Below are 22,515 nucleotides of genomic sequence, written 5' to 3'. Positions count from 1 at the left end.
AAGACGAGTCAAATCTGGGTCACGAAGGGTCACTTTTTCCCCGGCCGGACACGAAGAAGCACGGACGAAAACGGCGAGCTCGTGAGACGGAATTCTACGAGGGCCAAATAGAGAGCCGCTGAGGTGAGGATCCGGACTGTAGAATCAGAGACACCGAAAAGAAATTATAGTAGAAGATATTTAAAACATTGACGAACCCAGAGACATGCAGAACAAAGCACCAGCCGGCATCGGAGTTCAGCGAGAACAAGGGTACCCCACTATCCTATCAATTCTTCTCATTTCCCGATCTCTATACTTTTCTATCCGTAGGTTTAATTTAGTTAAGGATCACGCGGGTTTGATTAGTATTGTCGGGCAAGTAGTTGCCAAGAAGGTAAGCTACTTGGGTTATTGTTACTATCGGACAGTAAGAGAAATTGGACTGAGGGAATCCAAAAGAACTCATCTGTATAGATTTGTTTATCGCAAAATTAAATTTGTTTTAATTGAATTCACATGTCTGTATATTCCTATTGCGCTTCACACTTCACATCTGAACTGAGGGGACTGAGATGAGTTCAACGATACCCTACTTTTGGACCGGAGACAAAAAATTAAAAAGTTATCATACTTTTTTCAGTGATGGTGCGATGATTGGGAGTCGCATCGCTCTCTCTGCTAAGTCTATTGCGTGTTTAACAGGCAGTCCGGCAAGTCGGCCATATATACCTTCAACAGAGGCAGATGTTGATCCACAAGCACACTGATCATCTGCAGTTGGAGTTAAGTCCTTTTCGCACACCCTCGCGCTCCTCAGCTACCAACACGCTCGCTATCACTTGTGGTCAGCTAGTACTACGCACCACTTTCCCGGCTTGTCCAGCAAACCTAACCTATTCCTCCAGGAGATGACTGAAGTCCAACGTCATGGTTTGCAGACTTTACTGCAAGATGGCGGTACTAGCAACTACAGTGCCATCTGCATGATAGCATTAAAAAAGTATGATAACTTAAAAAGTATGATGACTTTCTTATTTTTTTGTCTCCAATCCAAAAGTAGGGTACTGTTGAACTCGTCTCAGTCCCCTGAGTTCAAATATATACTCAAAGTCCCAAAATTCCATAGGTGGTAATCTATAGTACAGCCAAATGCTTATTTGATGTCTTGTAGTTTTTAACTTCAAAATGATTAAATTCAAATTAAATGTAATTTTATTTGTATTTCATATGATAATTCAGGTTTATCCTGTTTCATACTCTGAATTAATTTAATTTATATTATGTTACAATGATAGTAAAAATTACTTTTTTATTAATTGTTGTAATTTATATTATAGAGGTTATATATGTTGGCACAATCAACACATTTCATGTACCATTGGGTAAAATGTTTCTTGAAGCCGGAAAAAATGTTCTGATGGAAAAACCAATGGGAATGAATTTACAACAGACTCGAGAATTAATAGCCACTGCCAAGAAACATAAACGATTTTTAATGGAGGTTGAGAGAATTAATTTTAATAATGATTAAAGTTAAAAGAAATTCATAAAGATTTTTAAACTTGAAAAGCTTAATATAAAGTTATAACTTAACAGATTTATAATAAACAGAAATCATAAATTTTTAATTAATTTTTAAAGTTTCTGAATTTAATTCTTTCTTCAAAAAATCTAGGATTTAAAAGTTTCTAAAAAGTATAAATAATTATTTATTTTATTTAGTGTTAGTTATTTAGAATAGATTAATTAATTTAAAAAAAACGAAAAAAATGTTATCTTTAGTTAGCATTTCCTATTTCATTGATATTTAATAATATAATAAAAACATTTATTATATAAACATAATAAAAACATTGTTAAATGCTTTAAAACCTGATCAGTATTATTTAATGATTGTATCTTGAACAAATGACATGTACCAATAAAAATAATATAGCATTTTACTTAAAAAATCTTAAGCAAAATTCAAGAAATTAAATGTACAGTACTATTTAACAAATATCATTTAGATATATAATAATAATTCTTATCCAATAATTTCATTAATTTTTCTCAATGAAATTATTGGAGAAGAAATTATGATCTTATTATTCTGAAATTTCGATGTATATTTTCGTTACAGGCTCTTTGGAGTAGATTTCTTCCTGTTTATGAAAAACTAATGGAAGAACTAAAAAATATTGGAGATGTGTATTATGTACATTCATGTTTTGGTATTTTGCTTGAAAATGTTGATAGAGTTAGTAAAAAGAAATTAGGTGGTGGAACTATTTTAGATTTAGGTATTTATCCTGTCAATGCTATTAGCATGGTATATGAAGGTTTAAAGCCTAAAAAAATAGCAGCAGTTGGTCATCTTAATTCTGATGGTAAGAATTTTTTTCAAAATTTTAAATATTTTAAATTCATTTTTTAATAAAAAAGTTTTATATATAAATAATTAAGATAATTCAATACTTTATTCTATATAAATAACTTAAAAATTAAAGTATAAATAAACTAATTTATAAACTGTATGTTTACTCAATTACATAAACAAACAAAATCTATTGTTAGATAGGAATGAAAGTCAGTATTTTCAATGCTTATTGGATGAACTAAATGAACTAAATAAACTAAATTGCTAAATTAAGCTAGATAACTAAATAAGCTATTAGAATGAAATATTTTGATGATTTAACTTGCTAATGGACATTTTAAAAATTTGCTTCAATGGTCATATTTTTCTAGCTTGATTTTAATCTGTTATTGAACAATATGTTCTAACAAAATTCACACCTAAACACTAATTCCAGCATAAAAGTGAACAAACTTTAATGTTCGAATGTTTTCGGCTTTTTTTAGAGGCCCTCCTCAGGAATGTACGACAAAAAAATAGTTCTATTGTTTGAAATTCTTTTGTTGAAGTTCTATCATTTGAAATTCTTTTCAAATGATAGAACTGTTTTTTCATTGTATATTCCTGAGGAGGGCCTCTAAAAGAAGCCAAAAACGTTTGAACATTAAAGTTTGTTCACTTTTACTGCTGGAATTAGTGTTTAGGTGTGAATTTTGTTAGTATAGTTCCAGTTTATATGTGCTAATTTTTTAATATGTTATAAATATATATAAATAACTGAAATGTGAAAATTTAACAGATAAACATACTTTTTTATGGAACATCATGAAATTGCATTAAGGTATCTCATACGATGCTTTCCATGTGCTTGTGTGACCCTCCACATCCCTTGCGTTAATGCCATTTGTATATTTATATTTTGAAGATTTGTATATTTCTAATAATGCTATTTCTTTTACCTCCTTTTAATTACTTGAATGATTGTCCACACATCAGAATTTCCAATAACTGTAATCCTTCTTAATATTATCACTAATTGTTGCCATACAGCATTGCCAGATATATCATTCCAATAAAGAATAATTTTTATATTTTACTTGAAATATTAATTTCAATGAATTTTTATTTATTTTTGAAACAATTTTGTTATATATCACGTCATTCAGTGGTATAATTTTTTATTTATGAAAAATTCCAATTGGGAACTATCATAAATTATTTTAATATTATTATTTTTGTAAAACAAATAAATTTTGAAACTAAATTTTGCATTACAAAACCAGTAAGCTCATTTTTCAAATCTGTAGATCGAAAATTGTGAGGGTCAGCCGTGGGTAGAGAGACAGGGTTAGCCCCTCTACTACTTATTCGGCAGCACAGTTGGGTGAACTGGCCCACTGAGTCGTAGGACGGCTTTCTAAGTCTTAAGTTTAAGGTTTAATTTGTAGGAATCCCTGCAAGTTTGTTTTTCCTGACACCAGCCTAGTTAAAGCGTTAGGCACGCTCATTTACACTTGAGAGGAACTTCGAGTGGGAGGGACGTGAATAAGTGGATAAGATGTTAGCTCAGATTTGAAACAAGAATGAGACCATATTTAAAACAATAACAAGAATTTAATAAAAGCAAATCTTAACAAGTTACAAGACAAATCTATTCTATCCTATTTTGTGGGAGAAAGAGAGAGTTTACATATATCAAATCTACTTACTAACCTTAATTAGGAGTCTTCGGATTGGTGACGAATTACTTTATATATCTTCTAATCCTTCTTTAATTTAGTGCACCAGTTTAAAATAGTATTGAGAGAACCTTTCTATGCAGTCAAGATTCTTATAACTGCTGTGTAGAGAACTGCTGGAGCTTCTGCTCTATGGAGAATTGTATAGAGTCGAACTTTTCTCTCTGAAGATCTCAGTCAAACTTCTCTATCGAGCTTTGTGGAAAACAACTTTTCCCTTTGGAGGTTTGTGTCTAACTCCTCAATCTAGGAAATGGTTCTCTATATTAAAACATGCCTAACCAATTAAAATGTAGAATTTTCTGCACATCAAGGGGATGTTTGGGGAATATGCGAAGGGGGTAAACTGACATATGGACGCCTAGCTTTGGTGATGAGGGGTGTGGGAAAGGAAGTTGATTTCCCTTTTCTCCAAAAACGACAGATGTTACATCCTTTCTTATGAAATCATTTGAAAAAAAATAAAATATGTTAATTGTGAATGAATTAATCTAAATGACTAATCAATCCAGAATGTTATAAGTAAATATTCCAAATTAATCAATCCACTAAATCACAGATTTCACAAAATTATAAAGTAAATTCTTTAAGATAATTCAATTAAATAAATTAATTTTGTTTAATCTCAGGTACAAATGTAATCTTAAATAAATTTATTATAGCTCAGCTACTTTACATAAAAAATTTTCAAAATATATAATTTTTCCCCATCGAATGTTAATGGAAATTTAATTTTATATGATTTATAAATTTAATGTTTAAATTTTAAATACTTATACATATTAATGGTGTATAAATATTAAAAATGTAGAGAGAAAATATTTAGCAGTTACAGAATAATTTAAAGCAGATATATATTTCAAAAGGACTTCACAAAAGTTAAACATCAAAAATATCTTATTTAAAATACAAAATAATTTATATAGTGCGTTACACGTCTTTAATATATAAAAAGTAGTAGCTTTTCATCATATATTGTGAATATAATTTCCTTAATAGGAAATCTGAAATTATGCTTTTCATTTTCTGTTGAGTCAACTCTTATAAGTATTTTTTATGTATCATATTAATCTTTTGTAAAACTTTTTAACTTTATAATTAATAAATAAGAGCTATCAATTATATTTTATTCATAAATTTAAAATTTGGATTGCATTTGTTTCTTAGGTAGAAAAATCTACTTTAATATATAATGTGTTTATGAAGTAATAATTTATATACGATACATATAAATAATTTGTTTGCATATTGCTTGTAAATGTATAACTTACATAAAAAATAAAAAATGAGAATTATTATTGATTTGACTGTATGCAATGAATAAGTCATGAATTCTAAAATTAAAAAAAAAAAAAAAAAACAAATTGCCAGTAGTAGTCCTATAACATTTTTAAGATGTTAATTTATAATATAAATTACCTAATGATAAATAATAGTTGTTAATAAATTTTTTCTTTAATTAATTTTTAACTTTTAAAAAGACAACCAATTTGATAATTTGACAAATTATTTACATTAATTTTCTCTATGTAATTTTTATTTAAAACAAATTTTTAAATTATTTAATTAAAAATTTTAAATAACAAAAATTAATTTGCTGTTTTAGAGTATGATATATGATATATATATATATATATATATATATATATATATAGATCATACTCTGAAACAGCAAATTAATTTAATATATATATATATAAAATTAAAATTTTAAAATATAATTTTTTTATTTTATGTTTAAAATAATTGAAATAAGGAATAAAACATTTATTTATTCATTAAAGATCATACTTAAAATGAACATTACAAATTATATAAAACTAAAAAATAAAGGAATAAGAAGATAGAGATGTTTGATTAGACATACTGTAATAAGGTATAAAATATAGAGAGAACAAGAAGCATTCAAGTACTATATAAAATATAATTCTAATTTATATACAGGTATACCTCGGGTTACGTCGTTTCGACTTAAGTCGTTCTTGATTATACGTCGTTTCTCAAAAAAAGATACATGGAAAAATAAAAATCGAGTTTGTCATTTTATTCGACATTACGTCTGTCCGTCACAAATATTGAAGTCGTAATATCACTAGAAAAGAGCTATAAAAGCATATAAAATCATGTTACTGTACAATAAATAAGAATAAAAGTATATAAAATCATTTTAAAATACTCAGAATCAGAATTGAAATACCACAATCAGCTGTTGATGCTGATGATCCACAGCCATCTACGTCCGCGATGTAAATAAACAAATTGAATGTAAATATTGGTAAATTTAACGAATTAGTTTTTTCTATTATTGCATAATAATTTTAATAACTGTATTTGTTATTTAACCTTCAAAATCATTTTATTTTATAATGTCTTAGAGCCAAACCACATTCCCAAATAAAGAGTCTGCGATGTACTGTAAACATTGCCAAATTGTAAGCATGTACTGTACATGTATTCGTAAATTTAGATTACTGTATTTTTTTTCTGTACTATATTAAAAACTAAAATTTATTTGTTCGTAAGCTTAAAATAGATTCTTATTAACCATATATTATAAAAAATGCATTTATAAATAAAATACAGAACTGGGAATGGTTATTTGTAGTTTAGCCTAGTGACAAGTAAATTCGACTTAAGTCATTTTTCGACTTGAGTTGCCTGTCCTGGAACCAATTACCGACATAAGGTGAGGTATACCTGTATATATAACATGTAACAAACATTTCAGAATGATATAATTCTTCAGTCTCATTAATCTCAATAGAAACATTATTTGTAAATTAATTATTATTTATCACTTAATGTGCTATGTATTTTTTTTTTTTTTAAAGAGTCAAAGTATTAAAAAAAATGCCAAAATCATGCAATTTGGTACTGGTAAATTGAGTGCTAGGTGTACCTATGATTTGACACTAGATTAGGGATCTGAATATCAAATATTAAATAATCATTTAAATTATATATATCATAAATATATTAAAAATGGTTATGGTAGTAAATGCATCACTTTGCTGTTCTGAAGAATTTGAATTGTTTATTTGCATCCATCACTACCTGTTTTCTCCAAAATCCTCACTACTTGTTCTTCTAAAATTATTATAAAAAGTTTTAATTCACATAAATTTGACCTTTTGTTATTCTGGATAACATTTTCAATGAGAATCATTCATTTAAATGCAATTTTATCCTTACAAGCATGTAATTAAGTGATAAAGTAAAATAACTGCATGGGAACCTCAGTGAATTTTGACCTATTGACCCAGAAGTTGCTTGAGCACATCACTGATAATGAGAAAGGTTAAGTTTAAAATTTGAACTTTCTAGATCAAGTACCGTATATCTCGGCAGATAAGACGACCTTCAGATAAGACGAGGTATAAATTTTCGTTGAAGTTTTATAGTTTTAGTTTATATGTGTCCTATAAGACGACCCCAAACTATCAATGGCCTATGAATTTAGTTTAGATCAGCGATCATCATCCGAATAATATCAATAATACTGTATAGCGTATATGGAATTATGTCCTATTTGTAATTTTTCGAATGAACAAATTTTATTTTCTTGCACTCCCTTGCGATTGTTGCAAATAGTCGCACTGATCCGGCATTCGGTTAATGACCTTGACTATTCACAAAAATGTCGTATGGGCTATTCTATTTTGTGAACATACCCTACTCTCTACTAGTAAATAATTATGGTTTGTCCGTTTTTTTTATAATGGTTTTAATTTATATAAATTTCAATCTAATTTTTTGTATCTGTCCTATAAGACAACCCCGGATTTTCGGGGCCTTTTTTATGATTCAACTATCGTCTTATCTGCCGAGATATACGGTAATTTTTTCTCTAGGAATGTCTGCAGTGCTGGATGAAGAAAAAGAAGAAAATACAGCTTTTTTAGTGATTTATGCACTTTTCAATGTTTATAATTTGGCAACCTCTTCCTGAAATTTTTGCACAATATCTAAGAAAACAATTATCTTTCAAATAAGATGTTCAAAATTATTTTAGTCATTTGGAGGGGACAGAAATTAATCCCAAAATTGGCAACTCTGATTCCTGTATATATTGTCAGTCAGTGACTTTTTACTGGGCATGGAATCACTGCTCTGATTCTCAATTTAAGCATTAAAAACATTTTGTATGTAATGTTTAGAAATATGTTTGACAAGATTTCATAGATTTAGTTAAACAATTTTCCATTAATGTTGCCAATTTTTCCAGAGTAGTATTCAGTTTTTCCAGGAATTGGCATACAGTATATTAAAACTAACAAAACATTTGCATTAGAAACACATTTTAAATCAGACAGCAAAACATCCAGAAATTCTGGACAAGATTCGGTAAACTCAGATTTAGCATAACTTTGGTTTATCACTCACAAAAGACTTTCTGATTAAAAATATATGCTATCCATTTCAAATTAGTGCACCTCAAATGTTCAGGATGCAGATTAAAAACATGATTATAATGCATGATAAAAAATTATGTCACAAAAATACTCCTGAAAGTAAAAAAGATGATTGTTTCTAATAGAAGCATTGAATATTTTTGATTGAACATAGAAAAGGAAAGGATTAGTTCCTAGTTCTATTTTGAATCTCAAAAATTTCATATTAAAATTATAATATTAATGAAAATTTAAGTTCTTGATAACTTTTATTATAAATTTTCAGACAACAGGAATGTAAATTTTAAAGATATACAGTATGTTCATTTTTATATTAAAGATGAACAGATATGTTTAAAATATACAGCTTTGTTGAGTGAAAAATTAAATTAACACTATATATTCTCTGTATTATATTCTATAATTGCTGGGAAAATAAATGAAATTTAAAGAACTATAATAAAACTTCCAATTTTCAAACTAGTGGTTTGTCTTTATTTCTCTTTAATAGTTGATCAGAAATGCTTGGTTATATATTTAATTAAACATTTTCATTTTCATGTTTTTGTTCCTAAAAATTATATATAAATAAATCGAGCATACTGTTTTTTTCTTATGATTATAATAGAGTGTATTACTTGACTAATAGACATGAATAATTTTTAGGAGTTGATGAAAATATGGCAGCTTCTCTTATATATGAAAATGGAAAGTTAGCGAATATCAGTTCTTCAGCAAAATGCAATTATTGTTGTGAATTAGTTATATCAGGAACAAAAGGATGTATAAAGGTTTGTAAATTATTAAATAACATATAAAACTATAAATAAAATTTAATAAGAAAACAATAAAGTTTTAGCTTTCAAAAATCTGATTTGAACTTTGAAGGCATGTATTTATTTTGAAAACTTACACCGAATGGCCAAAAAATTAGAGACGCCCCTTATATGAAAGTAAACCAGTCCGAACAGTGATGTAGAGTGACGTAACAATGCAGAGTTGCTTATATAAGGAACACTCGGCTTCGGATGATGTAGTTATCATGGAAGTTAATGTCAAAATGGGTAAGATGAAAGATTTAAGTAACTTTGAATGAGGAATGATCATTGGTGCAAAAAGAGCTGGTGCCAGCATCTCTGAAACGACGACTCTTTTAGGATTTCCTTGCCCAACAGTATCTTGGGTGTTTAGAGAATGGCAGTTGAGAAGAAAAACTTCAAGCAATAAGGACAATTCTGGTCGAAAAAGGCTGGTGAACGAGAGAGGTGAAAGGCGATTAGCACGCATAGTTCACAGCAACAGAAGGGCAACAGCACAACAAATTACAGCTGAATTCAATGCAGGTGCATCACAAAGCATATCCCAATGCACAAAATGGACTTTGCAAAGGATGGGCTTTAGCAGCAGGAGACCATCAAGAGTGCCTTTGGAATCACAGAAATATAGGAAAAGGCACCTATTGTGGGCCCAGGAAAGACGAAATTGGTCACTTGAGGACTGGAAAAAAGTATCCTGGTTCAATGAATCTCGTTTCCTGCTCCATTGTGCAGATGGCGGGATCAGAATATGACACAAACAGCATGAATTCATGGAGCCCTTCTGCCAAATGACAACTCTTCAGGCTGGTGGCAGTGGAATTATGGTGTGGGGAGATTTTCCTGGAGTACACTGAGTCCCTTGATATTTGTGGACACATCTCTTAATAGCACAGCTTACCTCAACATCGTTGCCAATAATGTACACTCGTTTATGGCTGTAATGTTCCCTGATGGAGATGGTCACTTTCAGCAGCACAATGCACCTTGCCACCATGCTTGATCAGTCTCAAATTGGTTTGAAGAACATCAATCAGAGTTTAACCTGCTTCCATGGCCAATCAGTCCCCTGACCTCAATCCTATGGAGCATTTGTGGGATGAAGTCGAAAGATCACTTCAGAGCTTGGAAATGCCACCATCTAATCTGACTCAACTTAGAGCTACCATTATGTCAGCATGGGCCAACATTCCTCAGCAGCAGTATCAGCAACTTGTTGAGTCCGTGCCAAGAAGAATATCAGCTGTGATCAGAGCTAAAGGTAGACCAACTCATTATTAGAGGGTGTCTCTAATTTTTTGGCCACTCAGTATAGATGTAATCAAATATTTAATTTTATTTTATGAAATCAAAATACTCATTTAGCAATATTTGATGGTTATTTTATAATATTCATGCTGAATACTCTTTTTGATATATTTCTATAAGAAATTTATAAAGCTTCTTGTTAGTATAAAATTAATGGTAAAGTAATATGTACTAAGATCAACCTAAGCATTATTCCAGCAGTGGAGAAGGTGTCTGATAAACTCAATATTGAGTTAATTTCCAGCATTAAAAATTCATATTTAATGGTAATATGAATTTAGTCTTTTTACTGTCCTAAAACAGGTTTATAATTTTTTTTGTTTGTCAGTCCCATTCAAAAATTAGATATAATTTGCTAACTTTTTTCTGTATTGATACAAAATAACAGTAAATTACAAATAGGATGAAATAATAAATCATACAGGAATTAATATCTTTTATTAAACATGAATAAAAATTCAAAGCTCTGTATTCTAGACGTACCTGTACCTTTTACCGGTGTTGGAGAAAAGACGAAAAAATATCGTAAACTTTTTTGAACCTTAATAGTTCTTCAGACAATAAAAAAAAAGAAGTGACAGAATGCAGAACAAAAAATAGAACATCGATATTTAAACAGAAGTCGAACACACGTCTCGTTAAATCTAGCCACACTACCACGTGCATAAATTATAAGGAAGAACTCAATTTGTCTGTCGCCTGGCAGGCCCTCATCGATACGGACCTTTAATCGCCATCTACCTGCATCGAATATGCACGTCCAATCCAACGATTTTAACGAGATGTGTGTTTGATTTCTGTTTAAATATCGATGTCCTATTTTTTGTTCTGCATTCCGTCGCTTCTTTTTTTATCGTCTGAAGAAGAACTATTAAGGTTCAAAAATGTCTACAATATTTTTTCGTCTTTTCCCCAACAACAGTAACAGGTTCAGGTACATCTTGATTTCATCCCGGTTTTTTGTGAATGTAGAAGTTTATCTGTATTCTATTTTATTAAAATTGAAAAATATATTAGTTACTATTATTCCTTAAAATATAATAAAAATAAATTTGTCCATTAACTTCCAAATGATTCTACTAATTCACCAACTCTCAGATAAATCAGTTGATTCCTTAGGGATCACTAGTAACTAGGTTGGCAACCAGATGTCCAAACAGTTAAGGTGGCAGCCTACCACTTAACTGCTTCTGGATCTGACATCGAATCCAGATGATTGAAAGAACCCCAGAAATTTTTTGGAAGATGAACCGTCCAGATATGTCTCACCCCATCCCTCACTACTTGACTGCCCCATAATAGGCTTGCTATAAGGTGCCTCTTAGTACTCATAGAGCAGAAAGAATTAAAATTAATAATAATAAAAAAAAAAGAAATCAGGTTGGAAGCTTTTGTTCTAAAATATTGTTTAATGATGAAAAATAGTTTTAAATTTTAGAAAGATTTGTTGTATTTATGAGCAAATATGAAAGATTAATTCTAAATTTTTAAAAATTTTAAATATAATTACTCTGTTAAATTTGTGCATAATATTTAATTTATTGTAGCACAAATTATATCACAGCTTGTAAACATGATAAATGCAAGCTCTAATCTTTAATCATTAGCAGTTTCTTACAAGAAATACATTTTGGGTTACTTTAAGCAGTCATTATCAGATTAATATGAAGATTGCATTTGAAGACAAATCACGTTTTACAAATTTTTAAGTTTAGCTGCATGTTTAAAATTTGTAAAGTATATGTCCCCATATGAAGATGTTCTAGAATAGCGACATTTCTTGTATTAATCTAATGATGACAAATGGTTGGATGTCTCCCATTCTGACGACTCAGGATTGAATTTAGCAAACAACTCCAGGAATTTTTTACAAGCAGAAATTTCTAGATTTGTCAAGTCCTGTCTCTCACCATCTAGTTTCTCCATTGTGAGCCTAGCTTAACCCATGATGAGTATGAGAAAAAAACTCTCTTTGTGTCTAAAGGTTGGAAAAAGCAAAAAATGAAAAAATATCTCATAATGACTGTTGGAAGCAGCCAAAAGTATTAGTTTTTTCTAATTAAAAATTGATCGCTGGTAATTAAATATTAGAAGCTTTGCATTTAATTTATTTTAAATAGGAATTTATTTACTTATTTAATTCTGTATGCATAATTATTTTAACTTTTAATGCTATATGATTTAATTTATAAGTAGTTTAAATTAAGGTGACCAATTTTTTTACAATGAAAAGGAGGACACAAATAAATTGAAGGAAAAAATATCGTAAATAAAAGAAACATTTTATTTGTTGCAACAATAATACACTATAATAATCTCTACTGCATGCGTATGTGTCGTGTTATGTGTAGGATATGCACGTGGTAAGTGATTCAACAAGAGAATATAACACACACAAATGTTCTCGTCACCCGTGTTTATTTACTTTACAGGATTCTTTTACAATTCTGACACTCCTCATTCTTTCACTATTAACCTTTTCTACATATAATTCCTGCAGATACTCGGGTAGAATTGTTAAGAAACCTCGCAACAAAGGAATATTCACCGCGTTACAAAAATAAGGAACTAAGACTAAATACTTAAAACTACTTATACAAATAAAAAAAAGAGAGAGGAAAAGATAGACAATAGGATAGTTGGATATATAATGACAGAAAAGAATGGGTATCCAAAGTGTCGATGATCTTGGGGTGATGGTGGCGAATGCTAGATTATTAACTTTCTGTGTTGTTGATTGTGGACATCTCTCTGATCCTCTCAATAAGCTTCTCGAGGTTCCTATATCGGGATATTTTTCGGATTCCTCTCGAGCGCTAGCTTAGGCTTATCGTCTCCTTTGTCCTCCAGTTGATGCCAGAACAACCTGGAGGTCTTCACAACACGTCCTATCTCTTCAACGTCCCAGTCAAAAAGTGACCTCTTGTCCTACACTTAGCCCTCAGGCTACCACCTTTTCTTTGTCTTTTAATTAGGTCACTACCATTTGAACAGGGAAGGGTTAGGGAAGACAGAAGTTTCTAGGAAAAGATAGACAAAAGAACTAACAAAGAGGAAGAAAATGGAATAAATACTAAGAGTAATATATACTACAATATACGAAATAAGGCGCACGGCCACATATGTTTTGGTAAGAAGTAAACAAAGCTACCTGCATGCAATGCACTCTCTCAAGGTCTCCTGTGCAGAGCACATGCGTTTCATAATCGCGTCTTGCTGCACTGTACCAAGCCTCGATGAACCATCATGTCAAATACAAACACATCACATTACATGCAACGGATCGGCTCAGCATCAATCGAATATGGAGATTTACCAATTAGTCTTCAAATATCAAAAAGGAGGACATGTAGGAGGACCAGTGGCGTAGCGTAGTGGGGGCGGCAGGGGCGCCCGCCCCGGCGGCACTTTTAGGGGGCGGCATTTTTTCACAATAAATAATAATAATATCTTGTAAAAATTTGAACCATTTCGTTTCATATTTTTGTCGCATCTACAATTCGGACCGATTGAAATGAGCACGGAATTTTTCATTACTTACTCTGTGACAAAACTGGGGAATCTCCTTTCTTTAAATGAATGTATAATAATGACATCTTGTTCATTGTAGCGACTGACAACACCGTCTGTACTGACTTGTAGAGATTCCCCGTATTTTATTTCAGGAGAAATTTAAAGGGGGCGGCGAAATTTTCCTCTGTTCCAGGCGACTGTCACCCACGCTATGCCACTGAGGAGGACACTTTTCAAGGGAGGACAGAACTTACAAAAGGAGTGTCCTTCCTAAAGGAGGACGGTTGGTCACCTTATTAAATTTAATGATATTTGAAAGATTAAACTACTGTTGAATGCTGTTTACATTGCTGTAATATTCTTATATCAAAACTTATGTACAAACAAAGTAAGCCTTTTTGATTTTTGAAAAATGTGAAAATTTGTAAATCCTAATTTTTGTTAATATTTTAATTTTGTAACAGGAAAACATATAATTTATGTGATAATAGAGAATTGTTTGTATAGCATTTAAATTAATTATAATACTTTTATAGGTTCCACATCCAATGTGGTGCCCTACCAGTATAATTACGCCAACAGGAAAGTATGATTTTCCATTACCGGATACTGTGACACCTTGCAATTTTACAAATAGTTCTGGGTTAAGGTATGAAGCAGAAGAAGTAAGACGATGCTTAAAAGAAGGTAAATATAATAATATAAATAGACTTTATTATTGGATGTGGATAATTATATAAGTCTATATCAATAATGTTCCTTGTGTGATGTAAGTTACTGAAAAAAAGCCTAAATTTAGGCTTAAAAAATACACAGAAACTGGTAATGGGAACAATCAAAGATATAATTATGATTTTACTTCCTGAGAAAACAAAAATAAAAAAAACAACTTAAAAGCTATAAAAATGCTATTGTAAGTTTTATCCTCATATGAAAAATAAACTTGAATGTTATTTGATTGATTCATATCGCAAAATATTTTTAACAATCTATCTTTAAAACCAAATTTATTGTTATCAATTACAGATGAACTTGCAAGATAATCCAACATTATTTTGCATTTTTGCTCTAGTTTGAAATACAGTAGATTCTTGATTTAATAGACTTCAGATTTAATGGATAAAAAATTTATAATCTATTTTATTTGCACATAAACATGCTAAAAGATGGGTCAATGAATCAATTACTCAATTAACCTGTGCCTGTACATTATAATAATATTTTATTCATACTTATACATTATAACATTTTCATACATTCTGTATGTTGTAAGCTTGTTTTTAATATACATTCAATATTTAATGGACTTTTGGCAATAGCCTGTTAAAATGAAGGCCTATTGTATTAAAATTGATTCAGGCAGGTTCATATTCTTCACATTTTATGAAGCATTTGGAGAAATAGCCAAGGTGATAAATCCAGCCTGCCATTGTACAGACCTAAATTTGAGTGTTTGTGCCCATTATTGGTCTGATAAGCTCTCACTATTATCTCCCTCACGGTTGTTGATAATTTAATTAATATAACCTAAATTTGAGTTTGGATGAATACTTTTACAGACAGTTTGACTTGGATATTTCAGGCTTTGTCATTTGACACCTGGTCACACCCATTTCGATCCTGGCTAAACATATGCGGCGAAAAGAATTAGGAACTAAAAAAATTTATTTATTTATTTAATGTTAAATTTAATATTTTTAATAATATGACTCTAAAACTATAAAAATTTTAGAATTATTCTAAGAATTAATAATGAATTCGTTGTTACAAAGTAGTTTATCTAATTTAATTTGAATTAATTGTATAAATATTTATAGGTCTTTTAGAATCACCCAAAATGACACATCAGGATTCAGAATTATTGGCAGAGATCATGGATGAGATTAAAACCCAACTTGGAGTAGTGTACGATATATAATTTAAATGCTAATTTTGTTATATATATTTGTAATTATTACTAAAATATAGAAATATGGGATAATATAATTGTTTTTCACAAATTGGAATGTTATTTTTAATTATAAATAACATTAGTTCTATACTAAAAAATAAATATATTTTTCAATTAATATTTTTTTACTTATATTTGAAATTAATTAATATATTTTAGTATTTATGATGTAATTAAGCAATGCATCAATATCAATAACAAACTCTAAATTTGCTTAATAATTAAAAGAAAATTTTTATTTGTATTATGTATTAAAACTATAATGCTTTCCAATTATGAATGCATAAAATATCTGCCTCTGTGATAATGCCAAACATTTTTTAAGTGAAAATAAAAAGAAAGTAGCATTTATTTCATTTATAATTGTATTTGATTTTATTTTTCTTAATTTAATACTATAAAAAGAAATTATATGTATACACAATTACAGTATTTTCATGTACATAACCCACAAGTTATGTAGTGTTTAAGACAATTTGACAGTGGGCATGGATTTGTGCCATTGTGAATTACACACACAAAATTACAGTACAGGTATACCTCGAGTTATGTCATTTCGAGTTACGTCGTTCTCGATTAAATCCTAGAGAACAAAACATGAAAACATCTGTGTTTCTGTGTTGTCGTCTTATTTAGCGGTCTTTAAGTGCTCATTCTTGGCATTTTTTCCACCGTAGTTTTGACTTATGTCGTAACTACACAAGCTACTACAAGTAGCTTGTGTACATAAGTCATAACTACACAAGCTACTTGTGTAGTTTCGACTTATGTCGTAACTACACAAGTAAATTCGACTTACGTCATTTTTCAATTTACGTCGCCTCTCCTGGAACCAATTACCGACGTAAGGCAAGGTATACCTGTATTGCATTTTACTTTCCTGGTTGTTATGTGTACATAAGAAGGAAAAGTATTGGAATTGTGTTAAATTTAACCCTCCCTCTCTGAGTTTTTTGCAAATCTCCATGAATCGAGATCCCTGAACCCAAAAAGTAAAAAAACAAAAAATTCCATGGATGTGTGTTGGTGTCTGTTTCATTTAATATCTCAGAATGGGATAAAGATTAAGAAACAAAATTTGGCATGATAGTTTGTGTAAAAGGGGCATTGATGCCATTAAATTTTGGTGGTTAAAGATCAATAGGGTGGTGAGATAGAGGGTGGCCATGTGTCATATCTTTGAGTTGGGTTGGGCTTAATGAAGATTTTACTCACTGTTAGCATTTTCAACTTTTTATAAACTCATCTCTTCCATCAAAACTAAGTTTTTTGCCGTTTTATAATAATTAATAATATGAGATTTTATTACAAAGACTATAACAGACAGGAAAGTTATGCAACTGTTTGCTAGATTTTTCTGGATCAGAATTTGCACTCGCAATGCAGTTTATGCAGAAGATAATAATTTTAAGAAATTTCTGTTGGAGTTTAATAAGGTAAATATATGCTTATAATTTTTTATGGTTTCAAAAGGAATTTTTTACATGTTGTAAATCACATTGGAACACAGAGACACAGTCTAAAAACCTTTCACAGTGTTGTATACGATAGAGAACCAACGAATGTTTTCGGCCTCGGTGGAGGCCAAAAATGTTCGTATACAACACTGTGAAAGGTTTTTAGACTGTGTCTCTGTGTCACATTGTAATTTAAAAGCATATATAAACATCTCAAAACTGGATATATTAGTAATAAGCCAAACAACTACTAATTCTGTAATACTAAATTTAACTATAATTATTAAATTTAATAAGAGATGGCACCTAACAGTGACAAATTATTTTAAAATAATTGTAGAAAAGTAGTCCGACGTAATCCGGCAGTTTGGTTTATAATTTAAAAACAACTGAAGTGACACATAAAGCTAAAAATACATCTAGCACATCAATAAACAATCGTGAATTACCATTTATCAATAAAAAAATTTTTAAAAAGTCCATGTGTTACTTAATCTTCAACTTGACAACTTAACCTGGAATAAGTGCAACATAGTTTACGATTGCAAAATAATTGTATTTAAAATAATATAGTTAAATTTTTTAAAAGAATTTTTTCTCTGACAGTTTATCAAGATGAATCAAGCTGTGCATTTAATTAAAATAACTCATTATGTTATACTTATAGATGTATAATTTTCAATTCATATCCATAAATTAACATATATAAACAAACAGTTTACCAATGACAAAATCATATTGTTTTCATTGGATACATTGTCTTAAATAAACAAATTTTTTCATTAAGAAATTGTTGCAAAATCTTTCAGTTCCATTTCAAGCATAGGCTGATGTCAGTGCCATTGTTTGCTGTTCCGGGCCATCCTAATATACAGTATTTAAGTGCCCTGGACTAACAATATCAGGTGCCCCTTTTTCATAATTTAAAAAAATCTAATTTTGTTTTTAGAACAGAATACTGGTACAATTTCACCAGTAAAAAGGCAAATGGATCATTTATTTTGAAAGTGGTGCAAGTCCATTTATTGTTGTTTCGAGAAAATTGAAGGTTAGCATATTAGTCAATTCAGAAATATAAATTAATTATGTCAAGTCTGGCAATGTTTCTACTAATTTATCAATATGTAATTTGATTATATAAATTTCTTTTAGGCCAATTTAACTAAATAATAAATTGACTGTAAATTGACTTACACTACTTCTTTCATAATAATTGAACTGTAAATGTCATTAAATTTCAATTATGTAAAATTCAATTTAACTTGAAATACATTGTGTTTTATTCTGATTTTGTTTATAAATAATAACAAGAAATAAAATAGTGTTGTTTATTTTTAACATTAAAGATATTTACTTATTGTTAAAGTATTTTATGATAAGTTTATCATTATTATGAACTTATCATTAGGCACTTCTTTTCATTTAGGCTCATTACATGGATTTTTTTTTAAATTTCATCTATTTCCATTCTATCAAATTGTGCTTTTGTTGGCAAAATGCAGATGTAATTTATGGACAGTCCATAAGCGCTTAATTAGACTGCAGAAAATGGACTTACACCACTTTCATAATCAATGGTTATTCAATTCTATTTACTGACAAATTTTTAATTGATCAAAGCATATGGTTATTATAAAATATTAAGTGTGAATTGTTTATAAATAAAAAGTTTACAGTATGTAACAAAAGTACATACAGTAACTCTAGATTACTATTTAAATGTCATCCGTAATCAAATGTATGTGTCTGTGTCAGTACAATCAAATATTTTTCTGCAGACTGATGATATTTTTTTGTAGACCAGTACTATTCACTTTTCTAGAGAGCATTTTTTAAATTGAATATAAAATTGAAGGAAAAGGTTATGTACACATAATAATGTGTGTCCATAACTTTTTCTTTCAATCTTGCTAAACATATGAGATATATGTATTTCTATTCATCCCATCCTTGCAGAGCTAAATTTAAGATTAAGAACAGTTAAGAATTGTCAAATAATCTGTAATTTATCTTTATTTGATCTTGGTACAGCAGGTCTTTTGTAAAATTAAAAGAAAAACAACTGTTTATCAGTTATTCTGTGTTTTAATTGTAAAGTGTGAAGCGCGATAGGAATACACAGACACTGAATTCATAAATGTCATTTAGTGATTGATATTATTGTATGTCTGTACTACAATCAATGATAGGCCTACATTTTTGGTATCCTGAAGTTTGGATTGTTATGGCGCTCCTTCACAATGAGCAATAATCGGACACATCTAGCAAACAAGACATTTTGAGGCCCAAATCATAGAGAATAGGATGGTGAGTTGGAGTGAACTGAAGCTCTAGTTTCTGACTAATAAAATCAGCAGAAATATACATAAAAATATCATCCACACTCGGATGTAGCCAGAAATTTCTGAGCGTGGATGATGGTTTGCATAGACTTAGCACAGACGGTTAAGCTACTCAATAGCCATGAGCACCAGTGGCGTGCCGTCATTGGAAGCGGTGGAAGCGCCGCTTCTACCTTCCAATGACCTTCCCTTGTATTTTCTAAAATATAAATTTTCATATTCTAACGTACTTTGAATTAATTAAAATTAATATTTTATTATAACCGCATTATGTATCCTATTAAAAAATACTATACTATATGTGAAAAAAAACGATAAGATTGCTATTGTATATTCGAATGTCAGTGGCGGAATGGAAGCGCTTACGAGACAGCTTTCACGGCCAGAATAACTGAATGGTGTAAAGTAGCCAGAGGGCATTGGCGCATGCGCTTTACAGAGCACCAACCTCGGCCGGTTTAGCTGGTGGAAACTACACACGTGTAACACTTCCAACGGTTCTATTCCGTAGCCACTGTGTAGGGAGTTATCTGACTAAGTGAATTGTTTAAGATTTAAAAAGTAAAGAGTATTCAATGTTATTTCTATATACGTTTTTTTGCAAAGTTATATTTAATTACAGTATAGTTAAAAGAAAATTATAATTATATTAACAGATTTTCAGACATAAAATCTTTAGAATTTTTATTACTTTTAGATGTTTTTCATAATGTTAAAATTATTAACAATGTTTCCAAGCTTGTTTTTAATTCTTTAAATTAAGTAAATTTTATGGGAAATTTTTTGATTTATCTAAATTACGCAGCGAATCGCAATATTTATATTTGTGTCAGGACTATATTGACAAGTAACTCTTAGACATAGAAAGTAGTATTATAATTAATGTCGATCCGAACGAAGACGTACTAAAAGAATTATATGATTTAATATCATTAATTTTTACGGTACCATCTACCAGTGGGTCTGTTGAGCGCAGTTTTTCGACCACGGAGCGAATTCATACATTGGCCAGAAACACTCGGTCGGAGGAAAGATTGTCGTCGCTAGCGTTGCTTGATAGAAAAAGTTCTTTTAAATACGTTGATGGAGTCGACAACCAGCGACTTTTATGATAAAGTAATTAACGACTTTGCGGAAAAAATCGCCGAATAGAATTAGTTTATAAAAAAAAACAATTTTTTCTATTATTGTTTGTATCATGTCAATTTGTATTATGTATGTATTATTTGTATTTTAGAACTAAAATACATAAATTGTTTATTTTTGTCATTTCCAATATTTGTTTAAAACTTTTATGGAAATGTGAGGTTCCGGACAGGTCCGACCCGCCACGAAAGACGCGAAAAAACGGTTAATTTAGAGAAAAATTTATTAGTTAAAAAAACATAGGTAAAAGTCGTTTGTAATCGGACATCCATTGTTTATATCAAACTGCCAGGCAGAAACCATAAATTGCGGAAGGAAGTCGTCCTATGATCGGTGGAAGATCGAATTCATCTTCGATTTTGACTTTTCTCGCGTTCCAGGTAAGAGTCTCGTTACGTTTAGTAACGAGGACCAACCACTCGGGAAACGTGATTGAGGAAAACGACCAATTAAAATGGATGAAAGATAAAATAGAGATTGATATAATCTCTCCGACAATCGAGGACACCTGGCACTCGGTTAACGTTCCGAATAACCAAAACGCCGTGTGTCAAAAAAAAACAAGTTCTCGCCTATTGTGCCAACCTGTAACCCGTGCCACTTCGGACTTAGACCGTGTCCCCGACTCCAACGAACGAAGTTTTCCTGTGCCTTACAGACTTGTCAACGCCAATGTCCCGGGGCTACCTTCGATCGACCATCGAAGAACCACATCGACGCTCAGGACGTCCGAACGGCTGATTGTCCTAAAGGAAACTATTTTGTACATAGTATATGTTTATTTTATGTGAAAATAAACGGTTTTTGTCAGATACTTGTCGTCTTTGTCTCTACAGCCACCATCCATGTACGAATGGACCCTAGACCATTACTGACGCGCAGTTAACTGATTGCCCCTGGAAGTCGGCTTCTTACAGAAACACAGCTTCCCTATTATCAAATGTCACGGCATGCCACTGATGAGCACTAACAATACATTATTGTAAAAGTAGCTATCATGTTGGTATGACAGTTCCTTGTGTGTTATATGCAAATTAGTGGTAATTACATATGACAATACTCAATAAAAATAGGCTGAATAAGAACAAGTATTAAATTTTATTCTGCTTTGTACCTGTTTATATAGCCTAGTATTTGAATCTTTTTTTTGTTTCATTCAGTGATAACTGTTTGTAACATTTTTACATCGTTTATTTTTAAACTTGAGTGGGGGTAACAATGGTGGACAGCAGAGAGTGGGGAATAGATGTGGAAAATGCCACTGCTTAAGGCTAAATCCCTCCACACTATGACCCAAGTTTATAAGCACATTTTGACCTAGGCACTTTTGATACTAAACACTAACAAAGATATAATCAAAAACTTCCCAAAAATGAAGAAAAAGAAAATTCAGAGGAATGAATATCCCACCACCTAACATAAATGCAAAGAGAAAAAAAATAGTTCATTCTCTACTGTGGGTAGAAGGTTATCAAAGTGGGCTCATTAGGATAAAGAGGTGAAAATCTGATTTTTGATGTTAAAATGCACAAG

At 30.5% G+C, this 22,515-nt stretch overlaps 1 protein-coding gene across 2 annotated transcripts in view; it reads left to right on the top strand.

Annotated features, from left to right (window-relative positions):
• Window positions 1–16,080, top strand: part of LOC136988611 (trans-1,2-dihydrobenzene-1,2-diol dehydrogenase-like) — a 37,722-nt gene extending 21,642 nt beyond the window's left edge. For both annotated transcript variants that reach the window (XM_067286517.1, XM_067286518.1), the window contains exons 4-8: window positions 1,320–1,483; window positions 2,105–2,351; window positions 9,117–9,241; window positions 14,623–14,773; window positions 15,904–16,080. In XM_067286517.1, the coding sequence (XP_067142618.1) occupies window positions 1,320–1,483; window positions 2,105–2,351; window positions 9,117–9,241; window positions 14,623–14,773; window positions 15,904–16,004 (788 nt within the window). In that variant the 3' untranslated portion in view covers window positions 16,005–16,080. The remainder of the gene's footprint in view (window positions 1–1,319; window positions 1,484–2,104; window positions 2,352–9,116; window positions 9,242–14,622; window positions 14,774–15,903) is intronic.
• Window positions 16,081–22,515: the final 6,435 nt, after the last annotated feature.

Source organism: Centruroides vittatus, unplaced genomic scaffold (genome assembly GCF_030686945.1).
Source record: "Centruroides vittatus isolate TY-2023 unplaced genomic scaffold, ASM3068694v2 scaffold_3315, whole genome shotgun sequence".
Classification (NCBI taxonomy): domain Eukaryota; kingdom Metazoa; phylum Arthropoda; class Arachnida; order Scorpiones; family Buthidae; genus Centruroides; species Centruroides vittatus.
The sequence above is the reverse complement of the archived record's forward strand: the minus strand, read 5'-3'. Positions and strand labels throughout refer to the sequence as shown.